General features: G+C 36.7%; 1 protein-coding gene across 1 annotated transcript in view; it reads right to left on the bottom strand.

Annotated features, from left to right (window-relative positions):
- Positions 1–294: 294 nt before the first annotated feature.
- LOC124159514 (transient receptor potential cation channel subfamily A member 1) overlaps positions 295–16,260 on the bottom strand; it is a 121,651-nt gene continuing 105,685 nt past the window's right edge. The window contains exons 16-23 of the mRNA XM_046535374.1: positions 15,098–15,205; positions 13,294–13,548; positions 11,331–11,602; positions 9,085–9,211; positions 8,051–8,323; positions 4,924–5,083; positions 3,708–3,835; positions 295–582 (exon numbers count right to left, since the gene is read on the bottom strand). Coding sequence (XP_046391330.1) covers positions 424–582; positions 3,708–3,835; positions 4,924–5,083; positions 8,051–8,323; positions 9,085–9,211; positions 11,331–11,602; positions 13,294–13,548; positions 15,098–15,205 — 1,482 coding nt within the window. The 3' untranslated portion in view covers positions 295–423. The remainder of the gene's footprint in view (positions 583–3,707; positions 3,836–4,923; positions 5,084–8,050; positions 8,324–9,084; positions 9,212–11,330; positions 11,603–13,293; positions 13,549–15,097; positions 15,206–16,260) is intronic.

The raw sequence follows: 16,260 nt of genomic DNA, 5'->3' as shown, positions 1-16,260 counted from the left end.
ATTTCAACTCTTGTCTGAAATTCACATTAAATGCCATCGGAAACAAGGAGAGATCAGTGGTGTGCTCATTGGATTTTGAACTGCTCCCTGAGGGAAGATAAGAGGGTGCAGCATCTCAAAATATAATTTGGTAAGCTTAGTTTCTCTTCAGTTTCACTATATCACTCACATTTTTCTATTAAACTGGTCAAAATCAAATCATGTTGTAGCAAAGTTCAAGTGAATATATTTTGGGTACAAGAGCATAGAATGACATGATTGAGCAACAAATTAGGTCCAATTTTTTCCAGGAAGCTAATCATTTAAATTGAGAAAACTAAAAACAATCTACACAAACAGGTTTTAGTCTCGCAACCAGTAGCTATAGAAAGTTTTTCAAATAGCACTTGCACAAATAAATTAAATAATACTTTATATTTTCTCTTAAGTTGAATGTCCTTTGGTGAAACTTAGGGCGCATCGTAGCTTCTTCCTCATTTTTGGTGATGTCCATTTGGAACAAGATGACAATGTTGACCGGATAAGGTCATTTGGAGATACACCTTCATCAATATCATCAGCCTCTGTTTTGATCTCCATTTTCTATAATGGAAAAAATTTTAAATTAGTACATATTTTTACAATAAATTTTGTCTATTTAAGTATGGCTTCACGGAGCTAAGCCAGGGGTGGATATCACAGACCCCCCAAATTTTATCAAAATTTTTAATTTTTATTGGTATAATGTTTTTTGTATCATTGTAAAGGAGTAAAGAGAGTGTACATCATCCGTGGGTCCGGACATGTGTTGAGACAGCAGGTTGATTGTTGTGACGTGTGATTGTTTGTGGTGTCGTCGCTTCACAGCATGGAGCCCACTGTCAAACAATGCTACGCTGTGAAGTTTTGCATTTAACTTGGGAAATCTGCATCGGAGACACTTGAAATCATTAAACAGGCTTATGGATATGATGCCCTAAGCTGCACAAGAGTTTTTGAGTGGCACAAAATGTATAAGGAAGGCCGGGAACTCGTCTAAGACGAGCACCGCATCAGATGCCCGACGACCACTCAAACTGATGCTCGGTGGGCAAGGTGAAAAAAGTTTTGGACTCAGACAGGCATTAAACTATTGCCCTCATCAGTCAGGAGACTGGCCTTTCGGTCAGAACGATCCACACCATTGTAACAGAGGATCTTGCGATGAGGAAATGTGCGCGAAGCTGGTATGACATCGCATGATGCACGTGTAATCAGTCATTGCCAAAAATTGGAAACTTCACCATGGCAATGCGCTGTGCAACATTGCGATTGTTGTGCGGCAGCGGCTAGCGAAATTCGGCGAGGTAATGTTGCCTCACCCCCCCCCCAGCCCTGACCTGGCTCCACCTATTTTTTTTTTTTGTTTTCGCAAATAAAAAGGGAGCTCAAAGGATATCAGTTCGACTCCATTGAGGTGGTTCAAGTAGCGACGACAAAGGCTCTGAACAGTATTCCAGAAACCGACTTCCAGAGGGCTTTTGACAGTGGTAGATGCGCTGAACAATGTGTATCAATGCAGGAGGAATGTATTTCGAAGATTATTAAGTAATTATTATGAAAACTGAAATAAATTTTGATTTTTGGAACCAGTTCCAATACTTACTGAATGGACCCTGTGTATGAAAATGCATGGCTACAAGTCCCAAGCGTGAGAGAAATCTGACTTGTATTTATCGTAGAGTGTAGCATTCCCTACAAAATATTTTACACAGGTTGAGAATGCCCCTCTCTCCCAGAAGGAGTTTTCCACACTCCCAGGACCCAGGTCATGACCCCCCCCACATTTGAGATGCTGAATTTGTCCCTGAGAAGAGTATCATCTACTATAAAACTTAGTGACAAAAATTAGTACATATAAGTCCACGTACACTAATGCCCTCACAATGACACAACCAGTCCTCAAAAAGGTTGCAGTACCGTATAAGCGTGTGTAAGAGGCACACCCCTATTTTGAGCATCGAAGCTATAAAGAAAAAAAACATTAGCGGCATTTTTTTTATCCTATTGTGCGGTGTTGCAGACGTATGCCTGGAATTTCGACAATTGAAATTTCCTCTTTCAATGCCAATTGGACAACAATCGGGGCAATCTCAGCGTCGTAGGATAAAAACCTCGTCGTAGATTTAACGGAACCGCACTCGGCCCTCCATCAGCCAATGCCTCTGCCGTTTTTTTTCCTTTCCGAGACCCCACAGGAAAATAGGAAAGCATCAAGTTACAGGGGAACAATGGAAACGTGTTTCATCTCTACCCCGTCTCACCAACTGACCTTGATCAATCTCCCAGTTTATGGAGGCCAAATGCTAGGCGAGTCATCTACTGAGCCCGAAGATATCTCGATATCTTTCAGCAATTGTATGACACGCACGAGGTTCTAAAAAGAATGAGACCTAACGCGACGTATATCTGACAGCATTTAAGTATTTTAAGCTCTAAATGATTGACACTAAGATTTATAGTTAAACAAGGCTACTAATATTCAACATAGTCCAAACAGCACAATTTCGGACGAAACAAGCATAGCATAAGCGCATTCAAACAAGACGAGACGGACTGGAAACTTCAGGCAACGCAAACTGCGTATATCACATTGCTGCGTCTTCGCCCCTTCGCTTTGAAGGCAATGACGTCACAAGCAAGATCGGACGTGTTCTTCCCTTGCTCCTTCGCTCATAGCCTCGTAGCTTCAAAAACGGAAGGGAAGGAGCGCGCTCCTTTCCCTCAACCATTCCTTCAGCGCTCTTCACTTATAATCATTTCCAATTTCTTTTATCCACCATTTAGTCCAAAAATGAACACACACATTCGAATTTTTTAAACCGCAGGTTTTGACACCAATATAAGTTTCAGTTGCAAAAATCCTCATATTGACGTCTGAAGATGATTTTTGAAAAATCAGGTCCTCAGCGTAATGGAAATTGCTCGGCAAGACAGATGTTGACAATTAACCAGGTATGTCCTTCAAAACTACGCGTTTCTCTACGTTTGATAAGCGATTACTATATGCAGTATAAATGCCACGATTACTATGTGCAGTATAAATGCAGTATAGATGCCCACTCGTAGCTGTAAATAATGGCACGCCCTCCGGAGCAAAAAACCCTGTGCGATCTTTTCCATGTTCACCTCAGGGGTACCGACGTGACGGCGCGATGCTAAAAAGAAAAGCAAACAGGAGCATTTTAAAAATACGTCACTAAGGGAGAAACTCCCCTGCCTGCCGCTTGTTTTTGACCTAGGGTTTCAGATGACTGACTCACGCTAGAAACCAAGGCCACTCAGTTCCCCTTGGACTTGCAACCGGGGAAGGGGAGGGGGAGGAAGATAAGAAGTTTGTGTAAGAGGCGCACCCCCATTTTCGGCTGCAATTTCTGGGAAAAAAGGTGCGCCTCTTACACACGCTTATACGGTAATTAGATTATTAATTATATTAAATTGGAAATTTTACAGAATGCCTTTCATCCTCACCATATTTTTTCAATATCTTGTCAACTGTTTTCAACAAGCATATGTAGCTAGTGTAAGTGCTCATAGTCTGTTGCTTTGAGTGAAAAAAATAGAACAAATCAATTCCTCTAAAGTGACCAGGACCTGGAACTTGGGTGAGCTTTTCTAATTTTCCAGGAAAAGACTCTCAAAGTTGAAAATATTTTTTTTATTCTATGAATGTTTAATCAGAATTTTACCTGCACAATGAGTCTTAATAATTGGTGCTGCATCTCTATAGAAGTATGCATTTCTTTCAGACGCCGTTTCTGCTTTTCCAGCTCCTCTGGTATGTAGTCCTCACTGTTTTCAAGCATACCTTCAAGTCCTTTAATAAAGAGACAATTTAATAAAATGATTAAAATAATTTAAGGTAGGCAATGGTTTTCAAATCAATGAGAGTCCAAGAACTGGTAATGCATATTGCATGTTTTAAAGCTTGAAATCAAATTAAACTTACACATTTCACTCTTACTATTAAGATAAAATTATAAACTAGAAATTTAGTAGAGCTTTGCAATTAAATATTTTAATATATACTGCTTGCCCCAACTGGATGATATCATGTCTGTATCATACAATCTTTGTCAATTCTATTAATTAATAATTATTTACACTGTGTAATAAAAACCTATAAAGCTGAGTACATCCATATTTTAATAAAAAGCATCAGTTTTGATGCACAAACAATGAAGATTCCTCACTCAGTACATTGTTACTTTTCAATGTGGAATTAAACGATTTCATATTAATATCCATTCTTTCAGTTGGTAATGTGAAGTGATTTTATTCAAGTATAGGCAATAATAAAAAGATAATTATGGTATTTCCTAGTATAAATATAACAAGGACCTCATATGAATGAGATCAGGAGTGCAGTCAAGTGAAAAGCCATCAGGAATATATAATTTATGAGTAGGATAGTATCGGGTGCAGAAGAACGATGAGGATTGATCGAGCGAGTAATGAGGAAGTTCTGAGAAGGGTGGGAGAAAATAGAAGTCTTCTAAAAACTTTAAGAAAAGGCCAAACAATTTGATCATCCACAGTATAATTGTATAATGAAGACAATTTTTGAAGGTGGATGAGATTAAAGGCAAAGGAAGGGCCAGAATGAGTTTCGGAGGACAGAGTGTATTAGAGATTCCAGAGAAGTTTATTAGAGATGCCAAAAAGCGAAGAATTATTTAGGGACGTATAAATGAAAAGGTTAGCAGGGTGAAGCCAATTAACAGTGGGGTAAACCAGTCTTTGGACCGATGGCTTATGATTATGATTTTATGGCATTATAAACTATGAATATGTATACTTTTCAAAAATTAGCTCTTTATTAGTACTTGTGTACATTCTAATTTTTGGATTTTATGTGAGAGAGGTTGAATTTAGCAATCTGATGACAAATGAGCATCTTCTTACCATCTTCTGAAAAAGGGCTGCCAAACCATTTTTTCAGGATAGAATCCAGGATACCTCTCTTCCCTTCCACATGATTTGGATACTCAATTATTTCCAGCTTATCCACTTTTTCTAACAGCATATGCGGCAATTTCCTCTCTAACTCAGTGTGCAACACCACCTATGCAAGACACATACACAGAGAGATAACTACAATAGGTTGTTGATGGAGTTGGTGGGCAAGAAAATGAAGAAAATGCTGCTACCGTATCCAGGGTATTTATTTTGGATTCAACATCAGCACAAAGTGAGGGAGAGGTGGAATGGAAGGGATCATGGGTTTCAAACCCCACAAAAATGTTTGAGAGCTCTGTTAAAAGTTACTGGCATCAGCTGTGCAGAAACCCATTTCAAGCCTATGCGAGTTAATTTGAAGAATATTGCTGGGGGAGAATGGATTGTGGGTTAAATTTACCATCCTATTCTAGGACTCCATTAAGAATGCTTGCACTGGCTGCCAACCATCCCACATTTGCTACCACAAGATGAACAGATTACCTTAAAATTACCCCTTTTTTGGTTGGTCACCCTAACATCCCTGCCTTCCCTTGACCCAAGGGTAGCATTTAATTTCGCCTCCAAACAGCCAATGCCAAGGTAACTTTCCCTGACATTCTGCACATTAAATTGCTAGGAACTTTTAGCAGAGCTATGCAATCATAAGCGGTGATTTGCAAGAATTATGTACCCATGTGGCTTCATATATAAAGTACTGGGAGAAGTTTCCTTTTAATGTTTGATGGTTAATCCCAGTGGCAAAGCATGAAGTTATGCTCCGTCATCACATGCATGGCAGGTGGCCCGTTTCCAGGGTTACCTATTTTCGTCGAATTTAACCTGGGTGGAGAAAACAACTCTTTAAGTCCATGAGGTCAATGTTGGGGGGTTTCCTGGATCGAAGGTCCTAAACGGCCTTAGGAATCCCTGGACTCTTTCAGTATCTTCCATTTTCCTTGGACTCAGAAAGTACAAGTACTGTATTATGAAAGAACAAGACAGACCCCTGCAGTGATTACAGCCAATCCATTTTTCTTTCACACTTGTCAATGCATTGTAATTATCAGCATATATCGGGGGCAGGGAACCCAACTTGCTGCCTTTTCAGTTTAGTTTTCACATTTCGACTCTAATTTCATGTGCTTCACTCCCTTTTTTGCCTCTTGGGGCCATACAAACATGTTGCCACCCCTGGAACTAGCGTACACACTTACAAATTTAATAGTTAATTTATATGGGAGCAAAAGTAATCATCAGAGACATCAGGAAATTGACATGCAAGATTAAATTGCTCTCTACATATCGCGTGGATTCCCAATGTCGCTTTTCACAAATTTTAAAATTAATTTTGTTGCGAAGACTTAATGCTAAGGAAGTGGAAATCATGATCTTTATGATTCACAGGAATGAAAAAAAATGTTTGAAAGCCGAAAGATGCCTTTTGAATGTTATTAGGTAGTTGTTAGGAAAGGCAGGTCGACAGATTTTTTTATATATGTAGAAGTATGATATATACTTAATTTTGATCATTGTAAGACATGTCAGGGCATGAAGTGTATTTCTAGGAGCAAATACATGACAAATGAACATAATAGCAGGATAACACATTAGGTGCTTCAGAGAAATATTCCATACAGAGATACCATGGAATAAATGCTTGGTTTGATACTCTTGGTAAAGGAGCAAATGCAAGCTCTGTTGATAACAGTAGATACAATGAACTGTTATTGATTTTTCGGTTAGAATAAGAGATGGAGCCTCGTACAACTCAAGCAGACTTGTAGTCATGGCTATCTTATGCTAAGTTATTAGAATTTTTACTGCTTAATAGATATTGTGCCAAAGAAAATTAGAGCATGGGCATCTCCATTCACTAGATGACTGTAACTCCACATCATGTTGTTCGATCCACCCAAAATGTGCGGACGTGGAAACTGCCTCTTTTCACGTCAACCTAAAGCTCATTAGAAAATAACACGATACAATATCAATTAACACAGCTGAGTGGATCGCAGTGTGCTGACATGCTGTGGTGCAGTACGCCTCAGATCTGAATTTTCTCTCGTGCCTTCACACAAGCCTCTGTGGGCCGCACAGAGCTGACAGCATTCTCCAACATGCCTACAGATGTCACCCCACTACTGGGTGGCATTTGTTGAACTATGGTCAAGCTTTGCTCCCCTATCCTAATGAGACCTTCTGAACGTGACCGAGAGAAGCCCAATGAGCAGAGACTTGCAGGCCTCAACAATAACTAGCCTACCTTTACGCCATAGCTATCTTCATTGGAAGGGATGGGCGAGGCTGAATGAGGGGAATAGAATTGCCACCAACAAAGATTCTCTAAAACGATCAAATCCATGGCTAGTTTTTAATTTTTTTATCTCGTTTCTTCGGCAACAAACGGAAAAACTGCAGTAGTACCCTTACTTTCACTAGTTTTCTGACTTTTCCTTATGTCTTCTTAACATATTTCATTTTGGTTCAGTCAGCGGTGAATCCAGAGATAACCAAATGCTTTGACACTAGTTAAACCAAATTACCCCATTAAATTCTTGAACCACAAAATATGCACACACCAAGGGACTGAGAATCATCATTTTTAGGAATTCGCACTGAACAAAGCAACACACAGTTTTCAAAGAACAAAGTTCACTTAAGTATAACATAATTTCATGCATATTCTATAATCCTGAAACTCAGAATTGAATAAAATTCCTTAACACATTTACAGTGGACTTTTCCCATTAGCCTCATCCAACTATAGCTATATGAACTAGATGAGGCTCATTTATTTCAAAATTCTCCATTAGTAACAAATTCTGCATTCAGTAAGGCCCCATTTATTTTAAGCCTCAGCAAATGAGTTGATGGGATAGCTCAACAACTTGCAATCCAAACTAACAAATCCAAATTGAAAACTTAAAATCAATATTGGATATGTAAAAGCCCTGCAAATTGCCTGGTATCTGCAAGTTGCAAAACCCAACTTTCCATGCACTAAAGATTTCTCAAAATTACCCACAAGGCAACTTCTTTTAATAATAATAATATAATTTCATTGTCATTGTTAATTATAGTACAGTAATACCTGCATTGCCAGCCTTTTCAACTGTGCATTTCTTCTGACGGATTCAATATCACCAACTGCCAAACCGATGAGTAGATTCATTAGAAGTATAGGCATAAACACCATGAATATGCCTAGAATTATAAAAGTTAATATTGGATATCGCAGAGATTTCTCTGCATTCACTTGGTAATATGATTGGACAAATGTGCCAAGGAAGTCGATTTCCCCAAGCATCATGGAGAATGTTCGCATCAAAGACATGGGCACATTTTTAAATGATAAATTGTCAATCTGAAATGAAACAAGACAAGGAATAATAGTATCATTTTAAAACAGAATTTCATGTATTGTGGCTAATGTAAGTTGCTCCATTGTTTAAAAATCAATTTGAATACCAGTGACAAATAAAATCAAGAATCTAAGCTTTTCCTGGTGAATAACTTGAATGAACTGCTCTTGGTTTCCATCTGGGTCAGGGACCATCAGGCCTGAGGATGGCGGGAAAGTCTCCCAGAAAAATATTGGCCCCATCATGAGCCCCAGTTGAGGACCCCAACCACCCTTAGTTGTAAAATTAGGTTATTCAAACAATTGTTTATTTAAATATTTCCATTAGGAATTCCAGGAAGAGCACATAAAAATTCTATTTTGTCTTGGCGAAAAGCTAAATATTTCTGAGAAGAGCTGAATGGTATTTTTTGCTAACACTTGATCCCTTTGTACTCTCAATTAAGTGGTTAGACTTCATCACTCACTCATTGCTTTCACGTAAATGTTGATGAGAGTAGGAAAGGATTGTGCTCATTTTGAGCTCAGCCTCAGGCACATAATTCTCACACATTTGGGACATGTGTCTTAGTTAGTTTGTATATTTAGAATATGAATGTTCATAGGCTTCTCCTAGATTTGAACACAGAACTCTTTGATCAGTGGCCCAACACTTTGCTACCTCTGCCCACTATGCTAAGTACCACTCTAAGAACTTATTCCATCCACAAATTTTCTCAACTCTTCCTAGATTAAGTCAGTAAATACTAATTATTTCAACTTACTGGCAAAAGAAGAATGTAGAAGGACAATCCAAAAGCAATTATCAAAATGGAGAATATAAGCAGAACTTTTATCAAGGTTTGAAGAATTTCTAGGAACATCACTATGTATATTCCTACTTGGTCGAACCTAGAAAGAAAAACAAATGGTTAAGCTACCAATAACCCTCTGTCATCTTTCTATATGCAAATAAATAATCTTCCAATTAGTACATAATCAAAATTGGAGTAATGGTTATCACTAGATGTTTCCACGTTTTTGCCTGAGGAAATGCACCAAACCATCCCTAATTATTATACATGATGTTAAAATGGATAAGACAAAATCAGGAATCATGTGCATGAATTCATCATAAGCAGTACCAATGAAAAAAAATGAAATGAACCCAGCATATAGGCATTTTAAAGTATTAAATTTCAAACACTTTCTGGATTCTGTTGGTTTTTCCAGGTTTTTCAGGGAATAAACGCAAACATAACAAGACATACCACATCTATGCGTTGGGTGATGAGATACCACCTCCGTGGCATTGAACCCCAAGATTAGCAGGTGAAGACTTAATCCCACTACCACTATGATCAGGTAGAAATATTTTGCAGCTGTTTGGCCCCAAAGTACGATTTCCTAATAAAATTTCTTCAACCTAACCAATGGATTCTCATCCAAAGTTTATCTACGAGTCATTTCAGATAATATGTAGTCTAGTCTAAATTTAGTTTTGCTTGGAAAGAATTTAATTAGTTTTTAGGGAATAAACAAACCATTTCTCACCCTTGTGATGGATTTTGGGGCACTGAATCCAAGCATCGAGTTCGTTCACAAAATTTGATGTCACAACATTCCTAATAATTTTTTTTATTTATTAAATTACCTCTGAAAACAACTCAATTAGGTCTTTACATCATGGGATTCAACAATTAACACACACAGCCATGCTCCGGATAGGGGCAACCTATACAAGTGGGACTTGAACCCTCGACCCTCCGTATGGTAGGCAAGGACTTATCCCCTTCACCACCGAAGCCAGCATTAACTTGGCACAATGGCATTAGCTTGATATTTTATGGCTTATTTGGACTCTCTGTCTAACTCGCTAACTTTTGACTTTGACTTTAACTCTCCTCTCTCTCACGTGATATGATGTGAGATTTTACTTGACTCCTATTCCCTTAACACATTCAGAGCGGAACACGTCAATTGATTGTGTGCATGGTTTCAGCAAGATTTCCTCTTTCGAACCGTGTGCTCCATTTGTAAAAAGCAGCATTTGAATGGAAGTTATGGCATGGAAACTTCCATCTATTTTTTCCAGCCTTTATATCAACTCACCAACCTGTCTGTTTGTCTGGTTGTTTGTCTGTTTGTCTGGTACAAATCTTGTAACTGAAATTTGACTCACTTCCTTTGAAGCAAAAACGCTGAAATTTTGCACACTTCTTCATTTCCGATGACAATACATGAAAATATAACTTTTTCTCTCCAACCCCCCTTTAACCACCCCCCAGTCAACCTATAGCCCCCCAAAAAATTCACAATTCTACAATCACATTTCTATGTGTTAGTAACCAATCAGAGAATTAAATTTACGCAACCTAACTAATACATATACGTTCTTTACTCATAACCTTTCCTTATTTTTTGTACACACTACACGAATCTTTACAATTTTCTCATTTATTCACATATACATTTAATTTGTGAAAACTGTACAGCAGCTAATTATGATCTTCATATATTTATTAACAATTGTAAGGTTTTGTAAATGTTTGAATATTGTTTTACCGTTACATAAAACGTACGGGGTGGCATTTTTAACATAGGGGGTGGCATTTTTAACATAGGGGTAGGCATTTAAAAGCATAGGGGTGGCATTTTGAAACATAGGGGGCTTACCATTCACTGAAAATTTAATAAATACAGTGACTTTTTTAATACGTCACTTTTGGTTTTTCGGGGTCACTGAGTTTTTTTGCTTTGTGTCATATATAAACGTTGCTCATCCCCTGTAATCTAAATATAAAGGCTGGTTTTTAAAAAAAATTTTTTTATAAGAGCTTATTCTTTCTTATTTTTATGTCCAATTTAGACGACTTCAATGAAAATTGGACCCACATTGAATGTGTTAAATGCCTCAGATAATTAATACACTCTTCCAAATTCATTGCTACAAGATCATAAAATATATTCTAATAATAGACATTTACATAATCGTATTCTCTACAATAGGTCAAATATTTACTCGCAGTACCTTTGCAAATATAAGAGAAGATTGAAGCAACTGAGGAAAATTGTTGTTGCTGCACAAGAATACTGGAGCTCTCCTAATCCAGTGCCAAACATTGGAAATACCATGGTGAAAGCAGAGGCATACAACAGCAAAGATACAACATTAAATGGATCCAGAAGATACTGCCATTTTTGTTGATATGCCTGGATAGCTTCCCTCAATATATTCAGTATGATGTAGGTTAATATGGCAATACCACTGAAATACATCATTGGTGGCTTAGAATTTTCTCCCTGGAAAAAATGTACATACATGTACATAAATTAATAATTTCAAAGGATATAATGTAAATTATTAGAATTTAAAGAATAAAGGGCTGATTTAAGTATACCGCAACCAGCCACCTGTGATAACTTTATAGAGTCACCTGCAATGCAGAAATTGTGCAAAATTTCCAGGGACAAAAAAATCATTTGCTTTTACCAGGATTCGAACCCTGATCCCCAAATTTTCAGTTGAGTGCTTCAACCAGTTAAGCTGCCAAGGCATCCCTTCCCTCTGAGGAAATTTGTGGACTTTACCAGATAGATGATCTGGACTGCTGTTCATATTATACGACTAGCGGTCCAAGTTGTGCACTCTGTGCCACAGCTGGAGAACAAAGCCCAAACTTTGAAGAGTAGAGGTGCTCTCTCTTGACCAATGTAAGACTTAAAAAGACTTTTCTCTTCTGAATTTTCTCACAATTTGTGCATTGTGGGTGACTCTGTAAATTTATCACCATGGCTAGCCCCAAAGTGCCCCTCTGTGTTTGCGTTTATTTGCCTCAATGTCATACTTAAATAAGCCTCAGTAATGAAACGTGCTAAAACATTTGATCAGAAATTGGGTAATCCAGAAGTAAATCCCAGTCAAGGTGAGCGTTTTTTCTTTTTAGTAGAATTTTTACCAAACTGAAAGCTGCATCTACAGATGCATCATGATTAAGTCTTCTCGGATAAAAATATAATTTGGAATGAAAAATTGAGTGAAATGTTTTCGCAGGAAAAATTTTATTTTTATAAAGGCTTTTGCAGGAATTACATGCACAGTTCAGGGACATTTTGAGGCTTTTGACTGCATTAAGAAATTAGACTTCTTAACATTTCCAACTATAAAAAATACAGAGCACTCAATTATTCAATGCAGCAGTGTTCCTGAAAATGTTCTACAGTTTTTTTTAAATGTCAGATTTAAAGCACATCATCGCTTTTGCAGATTGATCATGCATCATAATGTAGTCAAACTCCATTTATTAATTATGTAAATCACTCTCAATTGTGAAATAATTTCATAAAGAACAGCTGTAACTGATTTTTACAGTAGGTGGCTGGATAAATAAAGATAACCATCAGCAAAATGGGAGGGAAGTGTCACAGCATTGGTCAGGTCAGGCAGGAAGGCCTCACCCAACCGTGAAGGAAGGAAGGAGTAGAGATTGTGTGGTACTCAGCTGGTTTTATATTCAAGGTAATTTTTTCTACACTTTACAAAACTCCCAAACAGTATATAGCTTTATGTGTGCTATGTAATAGTAATTTACTTTGAAATAATTTGATAAATTTATTTGCTAAAAATACTACTCAAATACTTTAAAATCACACTATTTATAATAATCATTTGAAATTGTTAAAAAAATATAAAAAACATTATAAAATATTTATTTTTCTTTATATAGGGAGAATATAAAAAAATAAAATACCTTTTGTAAGCAAGTGGGTTTGGTTAATGCTTATTTTTGCTTGCAAGGGGGGGAGAGGGGTTAAAAATGGTCAAAAATTTCCTCTCGTAACACTTGAACGCTCCTTCATGGTTTGGGTAGATGCATATGCCTGATTATGAGAATTAGGGATACTGGTACCAATGTATACCACCAACTACACCATCAAATGCACCAGAACTTGAAATTTGCATTTAGATCTAATAATAATGGAAATACACTCACCTGATAAGATACACTTGAGTTGTGATAACTGGAACAATTTTCCGGTTCAGAATCATTGCTATGGCATTTTCCCTTGTATCGAGGATGTAAATCTAAAAGACATGCTGTGAAGGATGTGATGAATGCCAAAAATATGGTATAGAAAAGAAGATTAGCTAAATGGAAATATTTTCCATAAGAGTTCCACTTCATTTGAAGATATTTTTGGCTCAGAGGGTGAGCCAAAAGCTCAACTCGTCCATGCGCAACCATAGCCTGAAAGAGAGAAGACAAATTATGAGCATTTAAATAAATGCAGATGCATACAGAGTTTGCAACAGTTTGTGCACACGTCATCCCTTGTATAAAAGAAGGTGTACTGACTGGATGGCAGACTGATTAACTCACTCATCAACGCACGCACACCATTCCGATGCAGAGAAAGCAACAAAATTTTCAGGATACATATAACCATTATGTCATGAACAGGGGCAACAAGAGAGGATTTTTGCACAATTATTTCGGTGAGTATAACAATGAGTGGACCTCCAAATAACCTTTTCTTTCTCCAAATTGCCTACGATATCTATCAATGTCCACAAAAGCGATTGAAATGCTACAAACAGAATTTAAACGCCAACCAATCTGCAACCCAATGAAATGGGATTTTGCGAGAAACAATGTTTGGGGTAGGTTTCATCCCATTACCATTAAAATTTTGGTTCTCATAAGAAAATCATTGAATTCTATACAGATCTTTTTTCTCTCGATTTTTCAAGTTACTCACCCTTGAAATATTGAGGGAAAATTAATACCATTGACCGGGTAAATTAACACTACAGTCAATTATTTTATTCAATTTTTCTACTCACAAAGCTCATTATTATTTTTAGATCCAAATTAATCCATTTTTCTCCCATAACCACAGCTGTAAACAATCAAACACTGCTTAAATCATTGCATTGCCTTATTCCAGTCTTTAATACCCGTTAAATTCCATTGGGTACTTCTCGCTAGTAAAGGTATACTTATAAATGCTTAAAAGGAGTGAAGCTCATTTAGAATGAGAGATTAAATCCAAAACAACAAATTGGAGGTAAAATCTTCAGTGCAGAATATATGATTAATTGTTGAGTTTGGAATACAATGAGCTGATTAATGCTTGAATTCTTCAAGTGGATAATCATAAGAGAGCAGACTTTATTAGGTCAAGTTATTTTGCATATTGTGAGCATAAGTACTATAAATAACCAAAAACTTTTTAATCAATTTTAATTAAAAACTTTTTATTTAATTTAACGGAAAAATTTTGATAGCAGATGCTTAATGTAATAAGCATATTCACACAGTATTATCTGTTAATAGCAATCACTTATCTGCTATTAGCAATCCTGGGAGTAGCATTAGCAACATTCCAAAAATGAAGATAAAATTTGGGCCCAACTCAAACAAACTCAACCATCATTAGCAGTCCTGATGACAATAAAAGAGTTACAATGAGAGAGAAAGAACATGAGAGAGACAAGGGGGAGATGTGGGGGGCCTTCAACAGCCTTACCCTAGGTCTAACCTGAGAAAAATTTAATACTAGAGGATGAAATAACTGAAAATTGCATTGAAATGAGTAATTCACAGAATGGAGGGCAAGATAAATAAATTGCTGTCAATATGAAACAACATACTCATTTTTTTTTCACTTAACAATCCAAGTCACAGCTGATCAACTAGCATTTTCAGAACTTAAAAAGTCTTTTCATTCAACTTCATACCCAATTTTCAGCAGTAGTGTGTATGCCAAAACTAACAAAATTAAATCCATACTCACATTAAGAGCAGGGAGAGGAGTTGGTTTTGTTGTTATGAAACCATCTTCAGATTTATGATCCACTGTGGTATGGTGCACATGTTGAAGACACTTGAAATTGTACCTAATCTGTGTAAGGCAAAAAATAAAAGATTATACTCCATTAATTACAAAAATTAAGTCATACATTTAATTAACTTGCAAAATGAGGACAATAGAGTCCACCTTTGCATTTACAAGTTGGACAATCAGACATGTCATGCATACCCTAGGTGGTGGGATTCAAGCCCATGACTTCTGGTTTGGCAAGCAAGGACGTTACCCTACCACCATTGAATTACTACATGAATATTAAGATAATTTCTATTTTTTTAACTTCAATATGTACCTCAATTGAACAGAAAACACTGGAGCAATTAAGTAAGGACATTTTTTTGGAAACCAAAATCATTCAAATAAAAGCCATTATTTAAGAATTTGGCTATAGCTAAAAGCGTGACAATAAAAATAATAAACTATGTATCTTCTCAAGTAGATATCCACTTTAACAACACTGTTATGAATATGCTGAGCCAAAATTTTGATAATTTTTTAACAAGAAATATTAAAATGTGAGTAATATTGAAAGTCATAAAGAGAAAATTCACCTAGTCCAAAAGCCATAGGTCTTTGACTTTTATTACTAAATATGCACATATGCTACCCCACTAAATCACTCATATTACAGATACTACTTTGAGACAGTTTTTAGCTACATTAGTGGCTGATCAACCTTGTACCACTTATAACAATTTTTTGAAGTGAAAACTTCTTTAGCGGCGTTAAGCACTTTTGTGGGATGGGGAAAAAGCATAGAATTCACGTGAGCGTCACCGACCAGACACCGCAATCGCTACAGCGAGATATACATGTGTATAGTGTGTATAGTATATACAATGGTATAGGTTGCGTCACCGCTATACTTTTACACACTGACTACATCAATTACATATACATACTGGCATCTGTCTGCTTCTAGTTCTATACTGAACATTATGTACTTTTTATATACAGTGCGTATTATTTTGTTGACTGTTAAAAGAGATTAATATGGAAAAAGATTTGATGATTTGCCAATGATTTTGAGGGGAGATTTCAACATAAACTTTGCAGACGATAAAAATATATCATTAATTGAATTTTTA

Source organism: Ischnura elegans, chromosome 5 (assembly GCF_921293095.1).
Source record: "Ischnura elegans chromosome 5, ioIscEleg1.1, whole genome shotgun sequence".
Classification (NCBI taxonomy): Eukaryota; Metazoa; Arthropoda; class Insecta; order Odonata; family Coenagrionidae; genus Ischnura; species Ischnura elegans.
Note: the sequence above shows the minus strand (reverse complement) of the source record. Positions and strands in the feature narration are given on the sequence as shown.